General features: G+C 49.9%; 1 protein-coding gene across 3 annotated transcripts in view; it reads left to right on the top strand.

Annotated features, from left to right (window-relative positions):
• MPP4 (MAGUK p55 scaffold protein 4) overlaps positions 1–27,920 on the top strand; it is a 46,727-nt gene that overhangs the window by 12,376 nt on the left and 6,431 nt on the right. For 2 of the 3 annotated variants that reach the window (XM_077319159.1, XM_077319157.1), the window contains exons 8-17: positions 666–751; positions 1,314–1,385; positions 2,380–2,576; positions 2,834–2,898; positions 6,751–6,768; positions 8,838–8,876; positions 14,823–14,837; positions 16,811–16,852; positions 20,448–20,618; positions 22,403–22,483. In XM_077319159.1, the coding sequence (XP_077175274.1) occupies positions 666–751; positions 1,314–1,385; positions 2,380–2,576; positions 2,834–2,898; positions 6,751–6,768; positions 8,838–8,876; positions 14,823–14,837; positions 16,811–16,852; positions 20,448–20,618; positions 22,403–22,483 (786 nt within the window). The remainder of the gene's footprint in view (positions 1–665; positions 752–1,313; positions 1,386–2,379; positions 2,577–2,833; positions 2,899–6,750; positions 6,769–8,837; positions 8,877–14,822; positions 14,838–16,810; positions 16,853–20,447; positions 20,619–22,402; positions 22,484–27,920) is intronic. The other variant, XM_077319158.1, reaches the window with a different exon arrangement.

Below are 27,920 nucleotides of genomic sequence, written 5' to 3'. Positions count from 1 at the left end.
AGCGCTGATATCACTGCCCGGTCAGAACAGTTTTATCAGTGCCGTGGCGAGCCCAAGGTCACCCAGCTGGCTGCACGAGGGGGAGCGCAGAATCGAACTGGCATGCCAGATTAGAAGTCCCCACTCTTAACCACTACACCAAACTGGCTCTCAGTTAGTGGTTCGATTTTGATTTTGATACTGATGTTGGTATCGATAGTAACAGTTTTATTAAGGGGAATTATGGGGTTTTATTGTATTTTATCTTTTTATCTTGTGAACCGCTGTGACCCCACTTGGGAACGGTGGTATATAACTGCAATAATAAATAATTTTTTACATTAGTCAAACATTTATTGAGTGATAGAATCATAGAATCATAGAGTTGGAAGGGACCTCCAGGATATGACCATACATGGTCATGTTGACCTGCCCCCCTCCCAAAATGGCCAATGATGGGAAAGTGGGGAGGGGAGGGGCCCTGTCCACGGCTATGCCTCGCACCACTTGTGGGGTTTCTCAAAGCCTAGAGAGCTGTAAAAGGGTTGAGACCGGCTGAGGCTGCATCTCATCAGGGTCAGCTCTGAGGCCAAGCGGCCTCTCCTGGAAGCGCAGCATGTCCTTGCCCCCCGCCCCCCCCCCGTCTTCTTGGGTGAGGCTCCTCATGCCGGCCTCTTCCGTTGCAGGGCTGCTGTATGCTGGAGACAAACTGGTGGAGGTGAACGGCGTTCCAGTGGAGGGGCTGGAGCCGGAACAAGTCATCCACATTCTGGTACAGTCCTACACAGATCTTAAGAGCACCCAACAGCAGCATAGAATGGAAGTAAACATCAGGACAGGCGCCTAGGACTGTTGGCCCCATGTGGTCCATGATGTTGGCTTTTGTGCGAGCCATTGCTATAATTTGCATATGCTCTTTTGGGGCACCACATGCTGTATGGATTACTCCCCCCCCCTCCGTGATTTCCCTGCTTTGACAGGTTCATGCTGTTATTTTAGGGGGACCCTCTGGAATTACAGCGCCTCTCTGGACTACATAATTCAGCTCCCCTGGAGAAAATGGCTGCTTTGGAGGGTGGAGTCTGTGCCATTGCCCTCCCTAGGCCCTCCCCACTGCCCTCCCTAGGCTCCACCCCCAATCTCCAGGGGTTTCCCAAGCTGGGTCCAGCGACTCTACCCCCCACTCCTGTCAGTGTCCCAGGGGACCAGGAAACCCTGGATTTGCTTGAGGGGTCAATATCTGTCAAGGACTCAAGCCTGGGAGTCACTGGCAGTTAAAATTTGGGATGAGAATAACAACCTCCCCCCCCTTTTTTCCCCCTGCCTTCTTGCAGTCCCAGCCCCAGGGGACCATCATGTTCAAGCTGATTCCTGTTTCAGATCGACCCGTCAGTAATCAGACAATGGTAAGCACAGATACTTCTCCAGAGCTTGATTCAGGGAACCCAGTGAAGGGGATGGAGTTCATTTTTTAAAAATTCCATCTAAACCTCCGGAAGGAGTTCCTGACAGTCAGAGCGGTTCCTCAGTGGAACAGGCTTCCTCGGGAGGTGGTGGGTTCTCCTTCTTTGGAGGAGGGGCTGGATAGTCATCCAACAGAAATGCTGAGTCTGTGAACTCAGGCGGATGGTGGGCAGCAGGGATGGGGTCTGAGCTTGCGTCTTGTGGCCCTTCCTTGCATGGCCAGGGAAATGCTGGTTGCCCCTTGAGGTCAGAAGGCAAATTTCCTCCAGACCAGACTGGCCAGGGATTCTGGGTCTTTTCAGGATGGGGGCATCATCTGGCCATGGAAATGGGGTCACGGGGGGTGGGCAGGTAGTTGTGAATTTCACGTATTCTGCAGGAGGTTGGACTAAATCAGTTGGTTCAAAGGAAGCCAGGCCAGTGGGAGATCAAGCCACTCTTTAATAGGACCTTACCATGGTGGCACAAGAACCAAACTGAACCTCCCACCCCCCCCCCCCCAGCATATATACACAGGACCGACAATGGATCTTCCTGCACAATTGGTCAGTTTCAGGTTTAAACTGATTGGATGCAGCTGATGGGATCTAGTGGCATGTTGGTCCATTACATGTCTGCTTGGATCCTGCCTCGGACCTCAAGCTTAGCCCTCAGCAGACACACAAACACAACTCCCGAGGAATCTCAAGCACACGTTTTTTTGTCTCGCTGTCAGCTTCTACGCTCTGCAGGCCACTGGGAGGCTGGCCAATCCAGTCGGTTCTCCTGATCCTGGCTGAGAATGACACAGGACTCGGTGTGATTCAGCTGTAATTCAGTTGGAGGGGGGGGGGGAACCAGACCCAGGCTGATGCCGGTCAGCTCTGACTAAAGTGGTACTCAGCGGTTCACACATCTGGAGCGATTCTTTTTCTGTCTTCCATGTGGCTGCGTCAGCTGTATGTGCGTGCGATGGCCGACTACTGGCCCCTTCAGGACCCCACCATTCCTTGTGCCGATGCAGGGCTTCCGTTTAAGAAGGGAGAGATTCTTCAGATCGTCGACCAGAACGACAACCTCTGGTGGCAGGCGAGGAAAGTCTCGGACCTCAGCGCCTGCGCCGGGCTGATCCCCTCCAATCACCTTCTGAAGAGGTAATCTAGACCAAATATTATAGGGCTGGGGTTGGACTAGATGACCCTGGAGGTCCCTCCCACCTCCATGTTTGTATGAAATGGCTGCTCTTCTGAGTGGGTGAGATTTCATTACTGACATTTTTAGCTTCTTAACCAGTCTGCTGGTTCTTCCCTTTTCTCATCAATTAGTGGTCCAGTGATGGAGCTCAGTTTAAGACCTAGAGATATTCTGGCCTGTTTTCTTAATGTGTTACACTTTTTATTTCCTTGTTCAGGAAGCAGCGGGAATTCTGGTGGTCTCAGCCCCTCCAGCCTCACCCGTGTCTCAAGTCAACCATCTGTGAGTGCAAAGGTTGTTGCCAGTTGTGAGGGGCAGATGTTTCTCCTTCCCTTAAAGGACGAATAAATTGGGAAATGATTGTGCTCTTAAATAAATAGCTATTTCATTTGTTCATTTTCATGTTGACCCCAAAATTGCTCCTGGCTCTTCATGGGACTACCTGATGATCATTAAAGAGCTCTCTGTCGGAAGCATGTTTGCTGTTTTTAAACAGCTTAATAGGGAGGAAAAATAACACCCCATATCAAAGGGACCCCGTATGAACATATGGGCTTCCTCTTGCTTCCTTCAGGGGGTTCTCCCATTAATACAGTTGACCTCCTCTCTCAGCCCCACTTACCTCACAGGGGTCTGTTGTGTGAAGAGGTAGGAAAGGTGTTTGTAAGAAACTCTGAGACACGCTGGGCTTGCTGGGTGACCTTGGGCCAGTCCAAGCTCTCTCAGAGCTCTCCCAGCCCCACCTACCCCGCAGGGTGTTCCTTGCGGGGAGAGGAAGGGAAAGGGGGTTGTCAGGTCCTCTGTGACTCCTTTGGGTATAAAAACCTAGTTCTTCTCCTCTTTATCTTCAGACTACAAGTGATGCTGTCATTTCCCTCCAGGGCACCAAAAACTCATTTCCACATATGAAGTTTTTATTAAAGGAACAAGACATTTTTCTCCAGACCTTTGGGCCAAAGGATTGCCAGGTCTCCTGCTATCACAGAGCAAGAAGCCGCTGCTGAGGCAAACAATAAACCTTGTGAAATCAGACATGAGAGCAGCCTCCTCTTGGCTATTCTTTCTCTGCTCTCTTTGCTTGTTCTCTATTTGTCGGGACTTTTGCCAGAACAGGATCCTGGTAATGTCTGTTTTCAATGGAGAAAAACTTTCCTCAGGGGAAAGTCCTCCAAGGAATTGACACTTTCTCCCCCTGCTGTCAAGAGCTGTCGGCCGCTTGTATACCATTACTAAGAAGGTTTAAAACAAGCTGTTGGATTCTGATCCGTTGCATTAAGAAAACTGACTAATTAGAGCGGTGGTCCGTAACCTTTTTTAGGCTGCAGACCGGGGGGGGAGGGCGATCCAGCTGCTGCGCATGCACAGCAGCCCATGCGCAAATGCGCACGCATGGCAGCCCATGTACAAATGTGCATGCGTAGCAGGTCCACGCATGCGCATTTGCACCATGCGCATGTGCGAAACTGCCGCGCATGTGCGTTTGCGCCGGCGACCGCGCTTCCCTCTCCCCCCCTCCCGCAAAAAGAAGCTTGCCGGGACGCAAGCTAATCGCTTGCGGCGTGGGAAGTTTCTTACTGGGGGGGGGGGCGGGGAGAGGGAGCCGCGGCCCGGTGGTTGGGGACCACTGAATTAGAGGACTTCCCACTGAGGAAAGTTGTTTTCCAAGGCCCCCTGGGACGTTCACCTGGTCCTGGCCCCAGCCTGGTGGACTGAGCTCCCGGAAGAGCTACGGGCCCTGTTGGAACTGTCAGCTTTCCGCAGGGCCTGTAAGACGGAGCTCTTCCGCCAGGCGTATGGTTGAGGCCAGGGTGAGTCCGGAGTTTCCACTGATGGATCCCTCCGCTTTGGTACATCTGGACCCTCACTCCCAACGAGGAAGAGCTCTGGCCCTCCCCTCTACAGTTGGGCAGAGGGAGAGGGTGGGGGGTTAGAACGCTTTATCGCCATCTTTTAATGCTTTTAATGCTTAGTGTTGATGTTTATTTTAATGGGTTTTAATGGGGTTATACTGGTTTTTATTGTTTTATCGTGAACTGCCGCACGTCCAAATGGAATGCAGTGGTAAGTAAATACATAAATAAATAGATAAATACTAAAATGGACGTTACCAGGAGGCCATTCGGGTAGAAGTCCTGACAAATAAAGAGCAAGCAAAGAAAGACTAGGCCGCTCTCGGTTTTGATTTCATGAGGTTTACTGTTTGCCTTAGGATAGGTCTCTTGTTCTGCTCTGGTCTCGTGCTGTAGCAGACAACTGGGAGGTCTCGTCAGCTGAAGACAATGATCAACCAAGAAAACAAGCTAGCGAGGTGACTCTGATAAAAAGTATCCTTGGGCAAATCTTTCAGGTATTTTTTTCCAAGTAATGCAGTCTTTAGAATATCCCATAGACCATTGGTTCAACACATTCAAAACACTGTTTTCAACATTTCAAGTTAAGGGGGATCAGAGTTCGAGGTAGGCTGTAGCCACGTTGATGCCCCATAAATAAGGGTGACCACTTGCCCCCTTGATCCCTGTCCATCTTGGCTGCTCAGAGAGGGCGGCCAGTGGATAGGAGGCCCTCTCAGGGACATTATCAACCTCTCCCTGTCTACTGGGGAGTTCCCTGAGGTGCTGAAGGAGGCAGTGGTTCGTCCTTTACTAAAGAAACCCTCACTGGATCCATGGGCCCTGGCCAGCTACCACCCATCTTGCGTTTCTGGGTAAGGGAGTTGACAGGGCTGCCGCAGGAAACTTCAGCACTCAACCCATACCAGTCGGGTTTCCGTCCTGGCTGTGGGGTGGAGATGGTGCTGGTCGCCCTGTTGGGTGATCTCCGGGGCCAGCTGCAGAGGGGCGGTTCAGCCATTCTTGTGATGAATGAATCTGTTGGCCCGTTTGACGAGGTCCACCACGAGCTCTTGGCCCACCACCTCACCGGGAGAGAGATACACGGGAAAGCCCTTCAGTGGCTGCTCTCCGGACACAGAGGGTTGCAGTGGGAGAAGGATTTTTGCGCTCTTTTGGCTCCCCTGTGGAATGCCACCCAGACTTTTAAAGATCTTTATGCTCCCTCTGGCCCAGCTGGTCCGGAGTTTGTAAGGCAGAGCTCTTCCACCAGGTCTTTGTTGGAGGCCAGGGCACAGAAGGTCTGAGAGGCATCTCCAAATTAGACATCTAACGATTTTCCGAGGCACTGGGGAGGGGTGGCTGGAAAATGGGGTGGAGCTGGGAGGTTATTTCTCACCTCCGGGACTTTATAAGGGAGGGCTGATAATGGTGTTCATTTTTATGTGGGGTTTTATCTTTTATGTAACCTGCCGTGAGTTGGCTCACCGATAGCTGTGAGAAAGAAATCCATAAATAAATAATAACTTAAACATTTGAAAAGCATTTTTTGAATTGTTTGAATCAATGGTCTATGGGGTATTCTAAAGATTGCATTACTATAACTCAGAAGTTGTCATGAGGATCCTTTTATGAGGTCTCTCGCTATGGCAGGAGTCTTCCTGCTGGAAAACCCCAAATTCTGTGTGCTCCACAACCACACTGGCAGCACATCCTCAAGCCCCTGCTAGAGTTGCCGGGTCCCTCGTAGCGGCTAGGGTGGGGGTAGGGGTGGGGGTGGGGGGCACACTTAATGGGAGCAGGGTGGAGCGCTGAACATGAGCGTGTTGTGAACCAAAAGTGACATCGGCACATTGGGGGTATCTCTGGCTTTGGGGCTGTGGTAGAATTGGGCAAAGACTCTATGGTAGGCAGATCATGTTAATTTCTGGCCTTCTTCCCTTTTGGGGGGATTAATGGGGAAGGCGTGGGGGATCTCTACTCCAGTCAGGGAGTCTGGGAACCCTAGTCCCTGCCTCCCAGCTCCCACCAGCTGTCAGGCCGTCGGCAACCCTGTTGTGAAGTCTGCTTGTGAAGTCTAATGATTTATGCGGCTACACCTTCCATTCACTTGGACATGCAAGACGCTGTGTCAAAAGTAGCTCTGTGTTTTTATTAGAAGTTGATCGATTACGATGTTGATCCATATTATCGTCTCTTAGATGAAATGATGCAACGTTTTGTTCCCAGCAACAAAACCCTTCAGGTCTCCTGTGTGTGTGTTTTTGTTTTTAAATAACTGCTTCTGTGGATCTGCTGTGGACAGTGAGTACGGTGGAAGAAGGTGAGTAGAATCTGTTTCTTTCTGCCCCCTTGCCCAGCGCAGGACAGCTGCATCGGAGTCTAGAGGAGACCCACACTTCTCTTGATCAGCACCAGTGATTTGCGTTGGGTGCTCTCTCCTGGAAGCATCTGCAAAGACTAAATTGGTGGACTCCCCCCCCCCCACTTCACTAAGTTTAGCGTGTCACATATGGAGTGCTGCATTTTGTTTATTAGGCCTTTGTCTCTGCAAAGTAAATATAGAATTTAGGAACAACCCTGCTTTTAGGCTTGTTAAAACCCCCAATCACTGCGGGGAATCCCCCACCCCCAAGTCCTGCTGTCTGCTCCCACTCCAAGCCTTGAAGCTTTACCACAGAGTTCCTGGCAGTTCCTAGAACTACCCGCCCTTCTGGCTAAAGCCTCTGCTGAATTCTCAATCAGCAGACTCACTTGTTGGAAGAAAATCTTGTTGAGAAAAAGAACAAACAGAGAACCCAGGTTCCTTGAGAGCCAGCTTGGTGTAGTGGTTAGAATTGCGGACTTCTAATCTGGCAAGCCGGGTTTGATTCCCCGCTCCTCCTCCACTTGCAGCCAGCTGGGTGACCTGAGACTAGTCACAGCACTGAGAAAGCTGTTCTGACCAAGCAGGAATATCAGGGCTCTCTCAGCCTCCCCTCCCTCACAGGGAGTCTGTTGTGGGGAGAGGAAAGGGATTGTAAGTCACTTTGAGACTCCTTCAGGGAGAGAAAAGCGGCATATAAGAACCAACTCTTCTTCTCCTTCTGTAATATCAGGGCTTTCTCAGCCTCCCCTCCCTCACAGGGTGTCTGTTATGGGGAGAGGAAAGGGAAGGCGACTGTAAGCCGCTTTGAGCCCCCTTCAGGTAGAGAAAAGCGGCATATAAGAACCAACTCTTCTTCTTCTTCTTCTTCTTCCTTGCAAAAGCTGAAAAACCAAGCTGGCAAGCAGACCATAAGCTCAGTCCCCTCCCCACAATTTGAAATGAGGTAAACTGGACGAGATACAAGGTATGAACGTCATTTACCATGCAAAAGCATGTGCAACAGCTTAGACTAGGGGTGGCCAGACTGTGGCTCTCCAGATGTCCGTGGACCACAATTCCCATGAGCCCCTGCCAGCAGTTTGGACATCTGGAGAGCCACAGTCTGGCCACCCCTGGTCAGACTCTGCAAAGACATTCCTAAAAAGTACATCAAACTCGGAAGGTCAAAGCGATAAAACGCTCCCAGGAGATTTGTGAGGTCTCTAAGCTATAAAAATGACACAGCTTAAATAGGTCAAGGAAACGTAGCAAGAACAGGAGAAGGAGTGAGCAGGCAACTGGGGAACATGTGAACATGTCTTGACACCCAGAAATGTGCTCTCAATCCCAGTTCTCCCACATGAGTGCTGCCTGAAAATTAGATGGTATAAAACATTCCCCCCTCACTCTGGTTTCTCAAAGAAATCACAACCCGAGGCTGCTTTTCCCACTGCCAGGAAAGACTTAGAGGTACATGAATGGAGGTAACAGGAGAGGACCCACCGTCTTGACAGATGGGCGGAAGAGAAAGAGCAGCCTCCACTCCACACAAGTGGTCCCAGCCCACCCCACATGGGATGTGGCCCAGAGTGGCCCTGATGCTGTAGGGTTGCCAGGCAGCCAAGGACAGGGGATCCCCAGCTCCTGTTTCTCGGCACAGTTCTGATGAGAGGCTGTTGGGACCTACAGCATGATGCCAGTTCTGCGGAGATCTGGAAGTGACATTGGTCCTCTCTCTAGGAATTGGCAGAAGTTCTGTGCTGTTACTACAGAGTTTTTGGCACTTCCTAGAGAGGCATGACATCAAGCCACTACGTATGTGGAAATGAGATCCTCAGTTGTGATCTGAGACCTTTTTGCTCTATCCTTTGCACCATCAGAAGCAAATTACTGCTGCACCCTAGCACAGGGTTGAAATCTTAGAGACAAACTGTAAGGATTGAATAATGGTGTGGATTATTGATTGTACTTAGAGATTTAGATTTCCTGCATCACTGCGGCCTCAATCAGGTTCTTTTCTCACTTTTGCTTGCAACCCGGTAAAGAAGATGACATGCAGATCGATGAGAAGTGTGTGGAAACAGGTAATGTTGTGTCCAGAGAGAAGGGCCAGAAACCCTCTCCCCTGTCACCAAAAAGGGATCTGCCCCCGTAGGTCTTGATTAGCGATGGGCTGACAGCATAAGCAGACTACTGGTGTGTCTGTCCAGAAAAGGAAAACCAAGGTGGTCGTTAGAGCCAATACTTGATCTGGAAAGGATCAGCATCAGTTGGGCACCAGCCCCTGGGGGGAACGCTGGACTCTGGGTGGTGCATCTCTCTTTCAAGTGTTTATTTTAAATCATGAGTATTCGAGTGGCCAGTAAAACATTTTACATTTTAAATATCAGCCACGGAGGTGTAGCTAATCCCAGTGGCTTGATGGTTCTTCTGGCACAAGAACTGGTATCCAGTTCCCATTTTATTTTATGACAAGGCAATTCCCAATTTATATACTGCCGCTCCCCATTGGTCTTGTAGCGGTTCACAAAATAAAACATTAAAATACAATAAGACCCAATTAAACAACCAAGGCAGCCGTGGTCCCATCCTCCTCACCCAAACCTATCCCACCTCGTTCTCTACCCCAGGGGTAGTCAAACTGCGGCCCTCCAGATGTCCATGGACTACAATTCCCATGAGCCCCTGCCAGCGTTTGCTGGCAGGGGCTCATGGGAATTGTAGTCCACGGACACCTGGAGGGCCGCAGTTTGACTACCCCTGCTCTACCCTATGTGGAGTCTTCTTCCATGCTAAGGGCTGGATGGTGAAGCCAGAGCACCGTGGCCCAGCCCAGCCCAGCCCAGCCCAATCACATCGGAGTTTAGAAGCTAAGCTGGGCTGGCCCTGGCTAGGATTTGGATGGGAGACCTCCAAGGCAGAGGCGGGTTCCTGTGCAGAGGCAGACAGGGGCAAGATCCCTCTGAATGTATCTTGCTTCAAAATCCCTACAAGGTCACCCTTGTCGGGGTCTTCTTATGGTGCTGTGTTCTATTCCTGAAACAAAGGGGCTTTCCGCACCGGGATCCTTATAGCAAATTGTTTGCTGAACGAAAAATCGCCATTTAAAATAGTGGAATTCGTCATTATGCATACCTGACTTTGTAGTGGAATCCAGTTGCGTTTCTATCGTTTCCCAAAGGCTTCCGGTCTCAGCAAAAATCGCTAGCCAGGAAGCGCTATTGCCGAGCTCGTCCCGCTCCTGGCCGTCAAGCAGCCAATGGGCAGCCGTTAGCATGCTCCCAAATAGCCCCTTTCCCTTTAAGAAAGGTTTTTTTTTTTAAAAAAACACACCCATTGCAACGAATATGTGTTGATTCGTTGCAACGGAGAGACCCATCAGCTGGCAGGTGTGTTTGAGCTGTCATTTCATCGTTGCCACGCTCCTCCCGAGTAAAAAAAAAAATCCCCCCCCCCCTCACGGGCCCGATTTTCGGCCGAAAACAATGTAAAAAATAAAGGGAAAATACATCAGCAAACGGGCTTCTCTGTGCTTAGTGACTAAACAGCTCTGGGGAGGGACTGAAGCCGGGGAAGCCTCTAAACAGAGGTTCGCTGGTGGGTTGAACTTCACTCGCTCGGAGGAAAAAAAATGGCGATCGCTTTGCCGGAAGATCAGAGGAGAGAGCCAGGGGGAGGGACTTTGTAGAAACCACAACAATGGTAACACACAGAACTTTCCCACTAGTGTTGCAGATTGGTTGCAGGAGTGTAGCGCTTTCCGGAGGGTGAATCCACTTTTGGGGATTTCCCTGAAAGCGCTACAAGGAAGCGCTTTTTGCGGATCGGTTTCAGGTGTGTGGCAGATTGTCAACGACGTTGTGCATAATGGCAAATCAGTAGCGTTTTCAATTGGCAACCATTGTGTGATTTTGAAGGCGTGCGAAAAGCCCCAAAGTTTTGCTTCACGTTCTGCGTTTGCCTAATTTGGGGGACTTCTGCCATAGAGGACAGCCATACGTCACCTGCGACTTGAAAACGGGAAAAGTGGAATCCGAAAGAGTTACCCCACTCCAAGCCCACCCACCGTCTTCAATGGGCTGGGTGTCGGCAGAGCCTAAATTTGCAAAGAGATACGAAGCACCAAGCTGCTTAAAAGAATGAAAGAGTTGTGTTGAGAAGAGAAACCACTTTGCATATATACAGAGAGAGATTTCCAACTGTCTGACTACCTACCCTCTTCCGCTTTTCATTCTGCTCTGTTCGCAAGGAGGAAGAAAGAGTGCTCAGGGGAGAAGGAAGCCTCCAAGTGAGCTATTCAGGAGGCTGTTTGAAAATATCGGGAAGTTCCTCATCTCAATATGCTAATTACCCATCTCCCCTGACCCCCCTGCAGGGTGCTCTTTTTATGTTGCAGATCTTGCAGATCCCAAGACTCCGAGGGAATAACGCTGCTTAGGGTTGCACTGTAAAGAGCTTAAACATTAAATCCTGCAGGGAAATGCAAAAAACAAAATTAGCAACGTCAAATGAAATACTCTAAAGGGAAGCCACGGGCTGCCTTGCCCTTAAATGAAGGACCAATCCGTTGCATAAATCCAGTACTATCCTCCGGACTCTGACTTTGTAAGTCTGATCCAGTTTGCTGAGTTTTGCGTTCTTAATTCCAAGGGGAAGAAAGAAGGAGCCTCAGGGGTGGGCAGTACAGAAAGATAAATAAACAAACAAACAAATACATTCTGACTGTTTAATAAGCTTGAACTCAAAGCCTCTCTTAATAACCTCAAATGCTTAAGTGGAAGGCCGTCTTCCTGGTCAATATTTTGTTGTATAATCTTTCAGTGCATTTTGTATGTTTCAGCATATAAAATAGACTTGAAATCATAGAACCATAGAGTTGGAAGGGACCTACAGGGTCATCTAGTCCAACCCCCTGCACTAGGCAGGACACTCACAACTACCTGCTCACCCACAGTGACCCCCATTTCATGCCCATAAATCTCCAGAATCCAGCCTGGCCTGGAGGGAATTCACCCACCATCCCACAGTGGCAATCAGCACTTCCCTGGGGATGCCAGGAAGGGCCACAAGAGACAAACCCTGGCCCATCCCCTCCTGCCCACCCACTCACCATCTGCCTAAGATCATAAGAACAGCCTCTCCGTCAGATGACTATCTAGCCTCTGCTGAAAAACTTCCAAAGAAGGAGAACCCACCACCTCCCAAGGAAGCCTGTTCCACTAAGGAACCACTCTGTCAGGAACTTCTTCCAGATGTTTAGCCGAAAATTCTTTTGAATTAATTTCAAGCCATTGGTTCTGGTCCAACCCTCTGGGGCAACAGAAAACAACTCTGCTCCATCTTCTATACAGCAGTCCCTCAAGTATTTGAAGATGATCATCTTAGTCATCTTCTTTCCAGGTTAAACAAACCAAACTCCTGCAGCCTTTCCTCATACGACTTGGTCTCCAGACCCCCCCCCCATCTTCCTAGCCCTCCTCTGGACATGCTCCAGTTTCTCTACATCCATCTGCAGTTGTGGTGCCCAAAACTGAACAGAGGACTCCAAGTGAGGTCTTACCAGAGTGGAGTAAAGCGGTAACATCACCTCGCATACTTCTTTAAATACAGGCCAAAATCTCGTTTTCCTTTTTAGCCACCGAATCACACAGCTGACTCATATTCACTGTCTGATCTACTAAGACCCCCAGATCCTTTTCACACGTACTGCTGCCAAGACAAGTCTCGCCCATCCTCTAGGGATGCATGAGTTTTCCTACCTAAATTAAGAACTGTACATTTATAATTATTGAAATTCATCATATTCATTTTAACCCAGTTTTTAGCCTGTCAAGATCACCCTGTATACTGATTCTGTCTTATGGTGTGTTTGCTACCCCTCCCAGTTTAGTATCATCTGCAAATTTAATAAGCACCCCCTCTATTCCTTCATCTAAATCATTTATGAATTTGTTAACTAACACAGGGCCCAGGACAGATCTCTGAGGCCCTCCACTTGTCACTCCTCTCCAAGAAGATGGTGAACCATTTACAAGCACCCTCTGTCAACTAGTTCTCAATCCACCTAACAGTAATAGGATCCATACTGCATTTTACCAACTTGCCAATAAGAATATCATGCGGGATCTTATCAAAAGCCTTACTGAAATCAAGATAAACAATGTACACAGCAGTCTCCTGATCTAGCAAGGTAGTCACTTTCTAAAAATAAGAGATAAGGCTAGTCTGACGTGACGTGTTCTTGTGAAAGCCAGGCATTGAAAGTACATTATCCAACATGTGCAGTGTGTGGGGGGGAATTATACCCCAATGCCCTCCGGTTCCCATGGGTGGGGAAATCCTTTCTGATGCATTAGAATGATCTGAGAGAGGGATAGTATTGAAATTAAATATATTTGCTATTTTTGCTTACTGGATGACTTAAAAGATGAGGAAACTTTTGAGTCTGGTAAGTAGAAGTCTTTTTTTTTTTTAAGATTTGGGTTGTTAAATCATCCTTTTAATAGAGTTTCAAAGTATGTGGTAGAAAGGAGATTAAACTGTTCTGTCCCGAAAATGGACGATGACATCTTTGAGCAAAGTTTTGTTTCTAGTTCTGGAAAGCCATTTTGTCACGGCTTCTCTGTGATTTCCAAGTTGAAGATTTGCATGGCCAGCGCTTAAACCAGCTGGGTCCTCTTCTCTTTAACAACAGGGCTGTGCACATTACGGTGAGAAATGCCGAACGAGGCAGGTGCCAGTAAGGACAGATCAGGAGATTACATTACATAACTGAAGGCCTAATTGACTTCATCGTGTCCTTATTACTCTAGACTGAGGAGGATCCAATTTGGGCCCCTCAAGCATCAGGATGCATTTGTGCATTAGAAACCTAAAATGGGGCAGGTCACTCAGGATGTCTGAAGTCTTCCCTTCCCCGAGAAGAGAAAGGAAATGCGAATGGTCACAGTCCCTGGGAGATGGGATTAGGGTTGCCAGGCGACAATAGTGATCCCTGTGGATTCCAATGGCTTCGGCTGCTCTGCATGGAGTCCGTGGCAGGATATACCCTACGAGGTTCCTGCCCTTCCCAAACTCCACGCTCTTAAGGCACCCCCCCCCCCAAATCTCCAGGTATTTCCCAATCCAGAGCTGGCAACCCCAGATGAGATGCTATATTTTCCCCATTTTCCGAGCAGAACTTTTTAAAAAATCCTTAACCAACTATATTTCACTCCATATCCGAGAATTTTTCAGAGAATTCAGCAGGACAGAGCAAGTCAAGCGGGTAGCTCTCGTGGTTGTTTGCAGGGCCAGTTTATCCATGTAGCACAGGCCACAGGGCCCGTGTGTAGCCTTCCCTTCCCGCCATAGATCAGGGCCATAGCCTCTGACCTCCCCCCTTTTCCCTCTTCAAGGACACCCGTTCACACCACCCCCAGTCTGGCTGCTCCCACCCCCAGGGGACTCTGCTAGGGCTCCACGAGTGCTGAAGCTGGCTCTGGGGCTACAGGCCCCGCAGATCCTTAAACCTTGTAGTTTGGTGTTATGATCTCCTGGAGGAGATCACAGAACGATGGTAAATATGAATATCTCAAGGGGAGGTTTGAAACTGCAGGTGGAAACGGGTTTGCCCAGAGCTTTTTGTTGAAATAACTCAGAAGAGACAATGAGGCCAACGGGGATTTTAAAAAGTCAAGGAAAGGTGAAAGTGGAACTTTCCTTAGGACCGGACTGACTCTCAAGAGACTGAAGAAGCTGGTCGATGTGGAATCGAGACGTGAAATTTTGAAACTAGGTTGATGGAGTCGTAATGATAAGATCAGAAATACATGTCCTTGCGAAATATTTTGGAGAGGCTCGTAAGATGGTCAGCCTTTGTACTACCCTGCTTGTTCCATTGTGTTTAAGTTCCGGTAAACTTCATCAATCAATCGAACGATCAATTTTGGTCCACTCAGATGTGGCCTGGAAGTTCTGAGATCCCTCATTTTTAACACGTCTTCTTCTTCTTCTTCTTCTTCTTCTTCTGTTCTCTTCCTGTAAACCAGAGGAGCTTAAAGAAGGTAATCTGAACATTTCCTTTCCATTGGAGATTATATGGTTGTCAGTCATGTTTCTTACTGTCAGGAAACGGAAAGGCCCTGATGTGGCACTGATTTGTAAAAGCTGTACGGGATGACAGATTGTCGTCTTATCTGATAAACAGGCGCAGAGGTTAATGCAATGGCCCCTGTGGAACAGGACATCAGTGTTTGCTTACTGAATGGAAACACATCTGAGTGATGCAGGCACTAATTAGCCGCGGGGGCCCAGCCTAGCCCCAGGTGGCCAGACCTTGGGAGCTCAACAGGGTTGGCCAAGGTTGGTCTTTGGATGGGAGACCACCAAGAAAGACCACGTTTGCTGGGCAGAAGAAGACAAATGGCCTTGAAAACCTCATGATGGGTCACCATAAGGCACTTGCAAATTAATAGCACTTAATTATTGCCTTGACCTGAATGTAGGGTTGCCAGCCTCTACATGGGGCTTGGAGACCTCTCAGAATGACAGCTGATCTCTACAGAGATCAATTCCCCAGGAGAAAATGGTTGCTTTGAAGGGTGTCCTTCTATGGCATTGTGCCCTGCTGAGGTCCCCTGCCTTTGTCAGGCTCCACCCCCAAATCACCAGGGATTTCCCTACCCACAGCTAGAGAGCCCACCCCTGCCAGTACATGCTCATGGGAATCGTAGTCCCCATGGTCTGGCCACCCCTGCCCTACCTGAATGGCCCAGGCTAGCACAGCTTCACCATATCTCCAAAATCAACTAAGGTCAGCTCTAGTTAGTTCTTGGATGGGAGTCCACCAAGGAATGGGTTAGTACAGGGGTAGTCAACCTGTGGTCCTCCAGATGTCCATGGACTACAATTCCCATGAGCCACCACCAGCATTTGCTGGCAGGGGCCCATGGGAATTGTAGTCCATGGACATCTGGAGGACCACAGGTTGACTACCCCGGGGTTAGTCCACGGAGACAGACAATGGCAAGACACCCCTGAACACCTCTTGCCTTGAAAATCCCGTGGAGCTGCCATAAATTGGCTGCAGTTTGGAAGAAAAAAGGTCCGTCATCTGGCCGGACAGAGATGCTCCTTATGCATGTTGTGGCTGCAGACGGGACTTGTGGATATAACAGGGTTGATTGCACGCAGTGCCAGTCCATGAAGTCCATGGAAAATGGGTTAACGCAGGGATCCCAAAGCACTCTGTCTCTCGTAGCAGACAAGTGTCTCTGAACAGAACAGCACGACTCTGGAGTAGGGACTCCGGGCTACTCCTGGGGGAGAAATACCCAGATATCTTTGGCTAGAGGGACATCTGCCAGGGATAATGCCACAGAACCCTCCCTCCCAAGAGGGTATTGTCTCCAGATAAACAATTCTCCATTGTCTGAGGTCAGTTGTAATTCCAGGAGCTCTCCAGGTCCCACCTGGAGGCTGGCAACCCTACAATAGATGGAGTTCCTATTGTGAAAAGTTGCTTCTGGTTATATAATGATTTATATCATATTGAAAAATATTGGACATTTCCCCCTCAATACACTTCCCTGTCTTGTTCTTCTAGCTCCTTTCACATCTACTGTATTGGGAAGGGGGGAAAGGTGAAAGTCAACATAATTCACTTTCACATCTACTGTGTGGAGGGAGGGGAAAAGCCAGTCGTCCAGTGGCACATTAAAAAAAAAATGATTGTTTTCATCTCTCTGGGGTGGCCAAACTGTGGCTCCCTAGATGCTCATGGACATCCATGGACACCTGGAGAGCCCCAGTCTGGCCACCCCTGGTCTAGCATGTACTTCCAGGGAGTGGATTCTGCTTGTCAGTTGTGTACAAGATTCTGCGAAAATAAAGGCTGTGGAGTCCTCAAGGGGCCCCTAGGCACTTGTCTAATTTTGTTTCGACAGACTAACATGACTATCCCTCTGGAGCACTTTGACACTCCCTGTCCTTTCTCATTGTCCTCCCTCGCTTGCATGTGGCGGCTTTCGCATCCTAGAAGAGGAAGAATTCACTGGATCCGGTCAGCAAGTCTTTGTTGGTAGGTGGTCATTTTGAGATAGATGAAAGGTTTGCTGTTGCATCCCCAGATGTCCCTCTGCTCTTCCTTTCCCTTTGTCCTCCAAACAATCTGTTTTCCTTTAATCTGCTTATGGCAACTGCACTTAGAATCATCTGAGGATCATAAAGCTGTAGAGCTGGAAGGGGCCATACAGGTTCAGCCTCCAGCATCCAGGAGAAGGATCTGTCCAGCTGCTGCTTGAAGACGGCCAGTGAGGGGGAGCTCCCCACCTCCTCAGGCAGCCCCTTCCTCTGCTGAACTAGACTCCTAGAATCCTAGAGTGGGAAGGGGTCATGCAGGCCATCTAGTCCCACCCCCTGCTCAGTGCAGGATCAGCCTCAGGCATCCAGGAGAAGGATCTGTCCAGCTGCTGCTTGAAGACGGCCAGTGAGGGGGAGCTCCCCACCTCCTTAGGCAGCCCCTTCCACTGCTGAACTAGACTCCTAGAATCCTAGTGGGAAGGGGCCATGGAGGCCATCTAGTCCCACCCCCTGCTCAGTGCAGGATCAGCCTCAAGCATCCAGGAGAAGGATCTGTCCAACTGCTGCTTGAAAATGGCCAGTGAGGGGGAGCTCCCCACCTCCTTAGGCAGCCCCTTCTACTGCTGAACTAGACTCCTAGAATCCTAGAGTGGGAAGGGGACATGCAGGTCATCTAGTCCCACCCCCTGCTCAGTGCAGGATCAGCCTCAAGCATCCAGGATCAGTCTCTGTCCACCCACTGCTTGAAGACGGCCAGTGAGGGGGAGCTCCCCACCTCCTGAGGCAGCCCATTCCACTGCTGAACTGGACTCCTAGAATCCCAGAGTGGGAAGGGGACATGCAGGTCATCTAGTCCCACCCCCTGCTCAGTGCAGGATCAGCCTCAAGCATCCAGGAGAAGGATCTCTCCAGCCACTGCTTGAAGACCACCAGTGAGGGGGAGCTCCCCACCTCCTTAGGCAGCCCCTTCCTCTGCTGAACTAGACTCCTAGAATCCTAGAGTGGGAAGGGGCCATGCAGGCCATCTAGTCCCACCCCCTGCTCAGTGCAGGATCAGCCTCCAGCATCCAGGAGAAGGATCTGTCCAGCCGCTGCTTGAAGACGGCCAGTGAGGGGGAGCTCCCCACCTCCTTAGGCAGCCCCTTCCTCTGCTGAACTAGACTCCTAGAATCCTAGAGTGGGAAGGGGCCATGAAGGCCATCTAGTCCCACCCCCTGCTCAGTGCAGGATCAGCCTCCAGCATCCAGGAGAAGGATCTGTCCAGCCGCTGCTTGAAGACGGCCAGTGAGGGGGAGCTCCCCACCTCCTTAGGCAGCCCCTTCCTCTGCTGAACTAGACTCCTAGAATCCTAGAGTGGGAAGGGTCCATGAAGGCCATCCAGTCCCACCCCCTGCTCAGTGCAGGATCAGCCTCCAGCATCCAGGAGAAGGATCTGTCCAGCCGCTCCTTGAAGACGGCCAGTGAGGGGGAGCTCCCCACCTCCTCAGGCAGCCCCTTCCTCTGCTGAACTAGACTCCTAGAATCCTAGAGTGGGAAGGGGCCATGGAGGCCATCTAGTTCACCCCCTGCTCAGGGCAGGATCAGCCTCAAGCATCCAGGAGAAGGATCTGTCCAGCCGCTCCTTGAAGACGGCCAGTGAGGGGGAGCTCCCCACCTCCTCAGGCAGCCCCTTCCTCTGCTGAACTAGACTCCTAGAATCCTAGAGTGGGAAGGGGCCATGGAGGCCATCTAGTTCACCCCCTGCTCAGGGCAGGATCAGCCTCAAGCATCCAGGAGAAGGATCTGTCCAGCCGCTCCTTGAAGACGGCCAGTGAGGGGGAGCTCCCCACCTCCTCAGGCAGCCCCTTCCTCTGCTGAACTAGACTCCTAGAATCCCAGAGTGGGAAGGGGCCATGCAGGCCATCTAGTCCCACCCCCTGCTTAGTGCAGGATCAGCCTCCAGCATCCAGGAGAAGGATCTGTCCAGCCGCTGCTTGAAGACGGCCAGTGAGGGGGAGCTCCCCACCTCCTCAGGCAGCCCCTTCCTCTGCTGAACTAGACTCCTAGAATCCCAGAGTGGGAAGGGGCCATGGAGGCCATCCAGTCCCACCCCCTGCTCAGTGCCTCCAGCCTCCAGGAGAAGGATCTGTCCAGCCGGCACTTGAAGCCCACTAGCACCACCTCATTAGGCAGCCCATTCCACTATTCTTTGAAAAATTATTTGTTAATCTCCTGTCTGATACTTTTTAAAGATCTGTTAACCCTAAGCCTCTGTCACTCATGACTCCTTCTGCCGTGGATCTGTTTTGCAAAACATCTTAATTTCGCATCTATCCACAGCAGTAGCAGACGGGCTCATGAAGGATCATCTAACAATGGCTATGAAAGCAAACCTGAGTCATATTGGGAGGGTGGTAGAGAAAAACAAACAAACACACATTTATTTATATTCCACTTTTCTCCCCAAGGGGAACCTAAAACATCATTCTCCTCTCCCCTGGTTTCTCCTCACAACAGCCCTGTGAGGTGGGTGAGGCTGAGAGGACGTGACTCTGCACACTCCCGTGGGGGGGACTGGGTTTTCGAACTGGAGCTTCCCAGACCCTAATCGGACACTGGCGGCCTGTGGCTTCTGTGTCTCCAGACCTCTGAGCCCCACGGCCGCGGACCAAGCAGCCAATGGTGACGCTGGGCTAGCGGCTGCTGGAACAGGATCCCACTGCGCAGCTGGCAGGGGGCGAGGAGGGGGCTCACCAGGCACTGGGAGTTCATTGGCAGGTTGCAACGACATGCCCCCCAGGGCCCGTTTATCCATGTAGCACGTGCTCTGGGGCCCACTTTTCCTCCTCCCCCCTTTGCCCTCTTTAAGATTACATGGAATGGCAGCCCTTTCCCTCGGCCCCCAGTCTGGCTGCTCCCACAGCAGCAATTGTGGTCTGCCAGGGCCCCACAAACCTTTAAACTGGCTCTGGTGCTACTGGCCCTTGAGTCCTTAAACCCACATGATGCCCACATGACTTCCGGTGTGACCTGGCAGTGCCGCAGGCGTGTGAGGGACATCAGGACAACGCTCCGACTCTGGGGCAAAGATGGGAGCATGGCCCAGATATTCCTTACGTGCCTCTGGCCCTTCTGGGTCACACTGAGCTCCCAGGGGCACACTGCTGACCTGGCGGGTATTCCGCCCTTGTTTTGGAAGCAACCCCCTCCCCAGCCAGCGGATTGGTGGCAGAGAGGCGGGGCCTGGCAGCAGGAGACCCTTGCCCCCACCGAGGGGGGGGGGGTCTGGCATCAGATAGGCCTTGAGTTTGGTCAGCAAGGCAGTTCTTGAGTCCGTTCAGAACAGCCGTCCCTGAGCTTCCAGGTTTTGCTAAACGACACCGGGGGGAGAAGTGAGGTGGGAACCGTGGCATTAACTGTGGCAACAGGAAGAACGGGGGCGGCTCAGTCCAGGGGGCTGCAGACACCCTAGAAGGATCTGGTCCCACCAAACCCAGGAGCACCATGATCGGTTGTAGACCTAGGAACATTTGATGCGCTGAAAAATGTCAACCTGGCAGACCTGCCCCTTTTGTTCAACGACTGGTCTTTCTGTCTCTTTCTGTCTCCCCCAGCTGGCTTCCGCAGAAGCATGCGCCTGTGTCGCCGGAAATCGCGCAGCAGCCACTCGCCGTGCTATGCGCGCTGCCCCAATGCCTGCTACAGCGCTGTGGCGGCGCCTTATGAAGAGGTGGTGAGGTACCAGAGACACCCTGTGGACCGGCACAGACTAATCGTGCTCGTGGGTAAGCTGCATTGACTTCCAGCTGCGCCGTATGGGCAGCCTGGCACGACAGGACGGAAAGCATTGGTGGTGAGCTTGACCCATCCGAGTCACGAATGGGAGGGAGGCGTCGGACTGGCTTTCCTGGAAATGCAGCTTCTTGAAGCTGACCTCTTGAAAGGAAAGTTCTGTCTTCTGGAAATGCGGAGCTCTGGGGTAGCTGAAGAAAAGCAGAACTTTGAGTAGCTCAGGCAGGAAGTACGGAGTTCCCAGAATGAATGGACAGGTTGCAGCAAGTCTCTTTAGAAAAGCCGATGCACACAACCTCATGCTCTCTAGTGCAGGAGCCTCCAGCCTTTCTGAGCCTTCCGGGCCCTTGGGAATTCTGTCGCAGCTCTCTGGGTGAAGCCCAGAATGGCTGCCATGAAATGGCTGTCAGAGGAAGCGGAGTCGGCCACAACAGGATTGCCCCAGCTCCACTGCAGAAACGCAGGGCAGTTCCTGGGCTGTGGGGGCAACATTTCAAAAAATCTGCCCAGTCAACCAAACTGCAATAGGCAATCAGAAGCCTTGCTGGGCAAGAGCCCTGCCTGGCCCCACCCACTTCCTAAAAACACTTGACAGGCAAGAGAAAAGGTATCGGCAGCACACTGGGGATGCCTGCTACGGTATAATCACTTTGAGGGGACCATAAGGACAGAGGCCACGAGGGGAGTCTCTGCAGGAGTCACTCCATAAAGAGCAGCCACTGTATGTTCACTCTGTCTGTGCATCAGTTGTGTTGTTATGGTCAAACTTGCCCGAGAAGTGCTGGGCAGAGGGAGTAAACACTGCAGCACAATATAAGATATTCAAAGGTGACTGGCAAAATGCCATACGAGGCTTGTACTGGCAGAAAGCCTAGCCACACATGAAAACATGTGGAGCCAAAGCCTATGCTTGTGTCTTGTACAAAGGACCCAACAGAACCAGGGTGAGCCTAGAGCTGCCTGTGGTGGTGGTGGTGGTGGGGGCCCTGCTGCCAGAACCTGCTCTCAGCCACTGGTCAGCCAGCCAATGGAGGATCGAATGGACTGGTAGAAAGGAGGTCTAGACCATGTCGCCAGCATCGTCACACCAGTGACTTACAGGTGACACTATGGTATTTGAGTAAAATCTCTATTGTAGAAGCTAGTTTTACCATATAGTTTTGCTCAAATATCAGAGCATCACCCAGAAGTCACGGGCATGGTGACATCACTTCCTGTGCAATGCTGGCCACATGGCCTCCTCCTCCTTTCTCCCCTACTGCTACTAGTTGTTTGGAGGAACCTGAAAAACATAGGTGAGCATGGAAGACGGTCAAGCATGTAAAACTGCTCCCTAGATTACTTCAAATATAATAGTATGAGGGGATGAGAGATCCTGGCAGTCTTCAAGCAAAGGTTGGATACACACTTTTCTTGGATGCTTTAGGATGCTTTGGGCTGATCCTGCACTGAGCAGGGGGTTGGACTAGATGGCCTGTATGGCCCCTTCCAACTCTATGGTTCTGTGATTCTGTGATCCTTTTTGATATGGAGAGTATTTTGATCTCTTCTGCTCAGTTCCTCATGGTGCTCATATGATTTGATTTCCATGCAGTGATTTTGTTGTGTTATTTGAACAAATTGAGCTGTAACAGCAGACTTCAGCAGGGGTAACTTGACAAGTGTGTGGGTCCGTGGAGTTTTGAGAAAGGTCTTTGTGGGAGGGAGGTGAAAACCCTGAAGCAGGGGCTTGCAGTGTTCACACAGGAGTTATCTGTGCTTCTCTTTAAATACTCAGGTCCTTCAGGGGTTGGAGTGAATGAACTACGACGGCGACTTATTGGCGTCAACCCCCATCAGTTTCAGAGCGCAGTGCCACGTATGTAACGTCCTCTTTCTATAGTATTAACCCTAGCAGCAGAAGGAGAGGGCATGTGATGGGGCACACCATTTGGGCCTTGATAGCTGTTTGTGGACCTCAGATGATGCAGATGATACCACTCTAATGGCAGAAAGTGAACAGAAACTAAAGAGCCTGTTGATGCGGGTGAAGGAGGAGAGTGCAAAAGTTGGCTTGAAACTCAACATCAAGAAAACGAAGATCATGGCATCCGGCCCTCTCAATTCCTGGCAAATAGATGGGGAAAAATGGAGGTAGTGACAGATTTTATTTTCCTGGGCTCCAAGATCACTGCAGATGGGGACTGCAGCAAAAAGACGCTTGCTCCTGGGGAGGAAAGCTATGGCAAATCTAGACAGCATCCTAAAAAGCAGAGACATCACCCTGCCAACAAAAGTGCGTTTAGTCAAGGCTATGGTATTCCCAGTTGCAATGTATGGCTGCGAAAGTTGGACCATAAGGAAGGCCGAGCGTCAAAGAATTGAGGCTTTTGAACTCTGGTGCTGGAGAAGACTCTTGCGAGTCCCTTGGACTGCAAGGCGAACAAACCGGTCAGTCCTAGAGGAGATCAGCCCTGACTACTCCTTAGAAGGCCAGATCCTGTAGATACTTTGGCCACCTCATAAGAAGGAAGGACTCCCTGGAGAAGAGCCTGATGCTGGGAGTGATTGAGGGCAAAAGAAGAAGGGGACGACAGAGAATGAGGTGGCTGGATGGAGTCACTGAAGCAGTAGGTGCAAACTTAAATGGACTCCGGGGAATGGTAGAGGACAGGAAGGCTTGGAGGATCATTGTCCATGGGGTCGCGATGGGTCGGACACGACTTCGCACCTAACAACAAGCTGTTTGTGGTGAGATTTTTGTGACCCACACAGAACTTTCAAGACTAGGGATCCCCTGAACCAGTGGTCCCCGGGCCGCGGGCCGCGGCCCAGTGTCGGGCCATGAAGGCCTTGGCGCCGGGACGCAGCTCCCTCTTTCCGCCCCCCCCCAAAGCGAGAAGCTCGCCAGGCCATGAGCATGCCAAAGCAGCCGATTAGCTCGCGGCCCGGCAAGCTTCTTGTTTCGGGGGGGGGGGGAAGAGAAGCTTGCTGAGCCGCAAGCTAATCAGCTGCTTTGGCGGCCGATTTGCTGGCGGCCCAGAGGGGCCAGGAGAGGGAGCCACAGCCGCTGGCATGGCGGCGGTGCAAACGCACATGCGCGGACTGCCGCGCACACGCGTTTGCACGCCAGTCCACACATGCACGTTTGCGCTGGGGCTGCCGTGCGTGCGCGGGGCCCCAGGCCGCCCTCTTCCGCCACTCCAGAGCAGCGGTCTGCAGCAACCGGAAGGTTGCGGACCACTGCCCTGAACTATGACTCATCTCAAGTTTTAGCATTTCTAACACTCCCCCTACAAGCCTTGGTTCTTTGTTTATATTCCTCCTTGGTTATCAGGTCCTCCTTCCATTCCCTAAATGAGTCTCTTTTATTACTCAGTTCTTTTGAAAGCTGTTTGTGGAGCCACCCTGGTTTCTGTAGGTTCCTCCCAGTTTTCCTTATCAAGGGAATCGTCTGTGATTGTGCCTTCAGCATTTCACTTCTGAGAAACTCCCAACCTTTGTTAAAATTTGTTTGTTAAATTTGTTTGTTAATATTTGCTTTCCTTAAGTCCAGCCTGAATGTGTGCCTACATACAGCTTTCCTTTTCCCCAAGATCAGAAAGTCCAAAATCACATGGTCACGACTACCAAGCGCACCCGCCTCTTTTACTTCATCAACCAGTTCTTCCCTACTTGTAAGAATCAAGTCTAAAATAACAGACCCCCTGGTTGCCCCTTCTACTTTCTGGGAAATGAAGTTGTCATCAAGATAAGTCAAGAATTTATTGGGCTTTTCATTTTTAGCAGAGCTGGTCTTCCAACAGATATCTGGGTAACTCAATCATTGTGCCCATTGTGCCTATTTAAAAAAAAGGTGGCTCCAGCTCTCCAGAAAATTACCGCCCTATTAGCCTTCTATCCATTGCCAGCAAAATGTATGCCAAACATCTAGAACTTAAACTCCTAGATTGGGTGACTTCAAATGACCTAATAGGTTCTGAACAAATTGGCTTCACTAAAAACTGTTCCACCATAGACCACTGCTTAACCCTCTACTCTCTTGCAGACAAATATCTTCATACAGGTAGGAGGAAACTCTATGTAGCTTTTGTTGACCTCAAGGGTGCATTTGATTTTATCTCCAGGTGTTTACTATGGAGAAAATTGCAAGACCTTAATATTGATTTGCGCCTATTACTACTTCTAATGAACGTCCATTCCAAAAATACCTGTCAGGTTAAACTTACTGAAAAGGGTCATTTAACTAATCAAATTCCCATCCTGAGAGGAGTTAAACAAGGCTGGGTCCTTGCTCCTCACTTATTCAACCTCTTTTTACATGATCTTCCAAAAACCCTAAGACTCACAAACGGTCATCCACCCAAACTAGATAAACTGCCAATCCCACTTCTTCTATATGCTGATGACACCGTCTTGCTTTCCCATTCCAGAATTGGTCTGATTAGATACCTGAATGCTTTCCACGAATATTGCCAACTCAATGACCTATCGATAAACTTAAAAAAAAAACAAAGTGATGGTCTTTGCACAGAAGTGGTCTCCCTCAAACTGGCGCATTGGTGGTCATAAAATCGAGCAGGTCAAATGTTTCAAATACCTAGGAATCACCTTCCAACATAATTTACACTGGACCAAACACAGAAATAGGATTACTTTGCAGGCTAACTGTTCCATTACCCATCTAAACCGTTTTTTCTTCCTTAAAGGCAATCAGTTTGTCCCAGCTGTCTGTCGTGTGTTTGACTCTAAAATTCTTCCCCAAATTTTATATGGTATCCCTCTGTGGATTTCAGGTTTTAACAAAAACATAGAGAGGTTACAGTCGGCCTTCCTCTGGCAGATTTTGAGAACTCCAATTTGCGTCCCTTACTCCTCTTTATGTCTTGAAACTGGACACAATCTTCTTGAAACTAAGGCCTGGATTTTCACCTTTAAATATTGGCTAAAACTGCATTTTAGGGTTTGATCAGATAGTCTATTGGCCTGTTTACTGAGAGACACTTTTAAATTTAAATGGTTCTCTACCATCCTGACTACACTCCAACAAATTGGCATTGACTACGATTACATCCTATCTCTGAATGAATCCTCCATTATGTACCAGATCAAACAAAGGCTACTTGATCAGGAATTTCAAAAAATCCATCCCACTGTTCCAGCAATCTGCTCTCCCCGTGCGCTTGGTCTCCAAGTGAAGCACGGGATAATGCCGGCTTATTTCCATAACTTGGCAAATCCCCTCCATCGCAGAGCGTTTTCGCTTGCTCGGCTTAACGCCTTTCCATCTAAAGTATTACAAGGGAGATTTGCCAAGATCCCCTTCGAAAACAGACTATGCACCTGTGAATCAAGTTCTCCTGACACCATCCAACATATCCTACTGGATTGTCCCTTGTTCACTCAACAGAGAAGGCATATCATACCTCTCATACCAAAACGGAGAAACCATTCAAGAGACCTGATTTGCCAATTTTTACTGAGTGATAAGGATGCCGACATCACTTTTATTACGGCTGAATTTCTGTCCTCAGTTTTTAAATTTAAACTGTCTGATGTATCCTGACTAACTTTGTTTATCCTGCTTATCTGCTTTATGCCAATAAAGGTATTGTATTGTATTATTGTTATTGGGTAATTGAAATCTCCCATGACCATGAGGTCCCGTCTCTCTGAGAATTTTGCAACCTGGTCTAGGAGCATCTCATCCAAGTCGTCTGTCTAGCCTGGGTGTCTGTAGCAGACCCCCACCATAATGCCACTATTATTTCCTACTCCTTTTATTTTTACCCAAAGACTCTCAGCTGAATTCTCATGCTTGTTGTTGTTATGTGAGAAGTCGTGTCCGACCCATCGCGACCCCATGGACAATGATCCTCCAGGCCTTCCTGTCCTCTACCATTCCCCAGAATCCATTTAAGTTTGCACCTACTGCTTCAGTGACTCCATCCATCCACCTCATTCTCTGTCGTCCCCTTCTTCTTTTGCCCTCGATCTCTCCCAGCATTAGGCTCTTCTCCAGGGAGTCCTTCCTTCTCATGAGGTGGCCAAAGTATCTGAGTTTCATCTTCAGGATCTGGCTTTCTAAGGAGCAGTCTGGGCTGATCTCCTCTAGGACTGAGTGGTTTGTTCGCCTTGCAGTCCAAGGGACTCGCAAGGGTCTTCTCCAGCACCAGAGTTCAAAAGCCTCAATTCTTTGACGCTCGGCCTTCCTTATGGTCCAACTTTCGCAGCCATACATTGCAACTGGGAATACCATAGCCTTGACTAAACGCACTTTTGTTGGCAGGGTGATGTCTCTGCTTTTTAGGATGCTGTCTAGATTTGCCATAGCTTTCCTCCCCAGGAACAAGCGTCTTTTAATTTCTTCGCTGCAGTCCCCATCTGCAGTGATCTTGGAGCCCAGGAAAATAAAATCTGTCACTATCTCCATTTCTTCCCCATCTCATGCTTACACAGATGTATTTCCTCACACGTATATATATCTTAACATATAGTGCTGATCCTCCCCCTTCTTTGTCTGTCCCTTTTAAATAAGTTGTACCCCTCAATCCTATTATTCCAGATGTGTTATCCCTGGTTTCCGTAATGCCTATTAGATCATAGTCCCCTTCTGATGGGAGGACTTCTAGTTCTCCCTGCTTGTTTCCCAGACTCTGCGCATTAGTGTAGAGACATCGCAATCCTTCCTACGAATACCCGGGGGCTTCAGTTTTTGAACTTTCCTGTAAGTTATTCTGCAGTAAAGGGGTGTCTTTCCTTGGGCTTTACGAGTCTTTCCACCGTTTCCATCACATCCTTGATTCTCAAGCCAGGTAGACAGCAGACCTCCTGAGACAACAGGTCTGGTCGACTCCCTTTGGCTTCTACTCCTCTCAATAGAGAATCCACAATTACCAGAACACCTATCCTAGTCTTAATATATTGGGGATCAAAAGGGCTAGTCCTCTCATCCGCAGAGGCCTGTGAAATACCTTCTGAGCTTCGGTAGAGTTGGGAGAACAGCCCTTGTTCCTGGGGCCCAGAGTCACTGTCTATGGCAGGGGTAGTCAAACTGCGGCCCTCCAGATGTCCATGGACTACAATTCCCAGGAGCCCCCTGCCAGCATTCGCTGGCAGGGGGCTCCTGGGAATTGTAGTCCATGGACATCTGGAGGGCCACAGTTTGACTACCCCTGGTCTACGGGCAGATCCTGGAGACGATTTCTGAGTGTCAGAGGGGCAGAACATCTCCTTGTTTTTCGACACCTCTGGGTAACGTTCTTCCATCCGCTGTCCTCTTGTACCTGGTTCTCCTCTTATTGGTGAGCCACCTT

The sequence above is a fragment of the Paroedura picta genome, chromosome 2 (assembly GCF_049243985.1).
Source record: "Paroedura picta isolate Pp20150507F chromosome 2, Ppicta_v3.0, whole genome shotgun sequence".
Taxonomy (NCBI): domain Eukaryota; kingdom Metazoa; phylum Chordata; class Lepidosauria; order Squamata; family Gekkonidae; genus Paroedura; species Paroedura picta.
The sequence above is the reverse complement of the archived record's forward strand: the minus strand, read 5'-3'. Positions and strand labels throughout refer to the sequence as shown.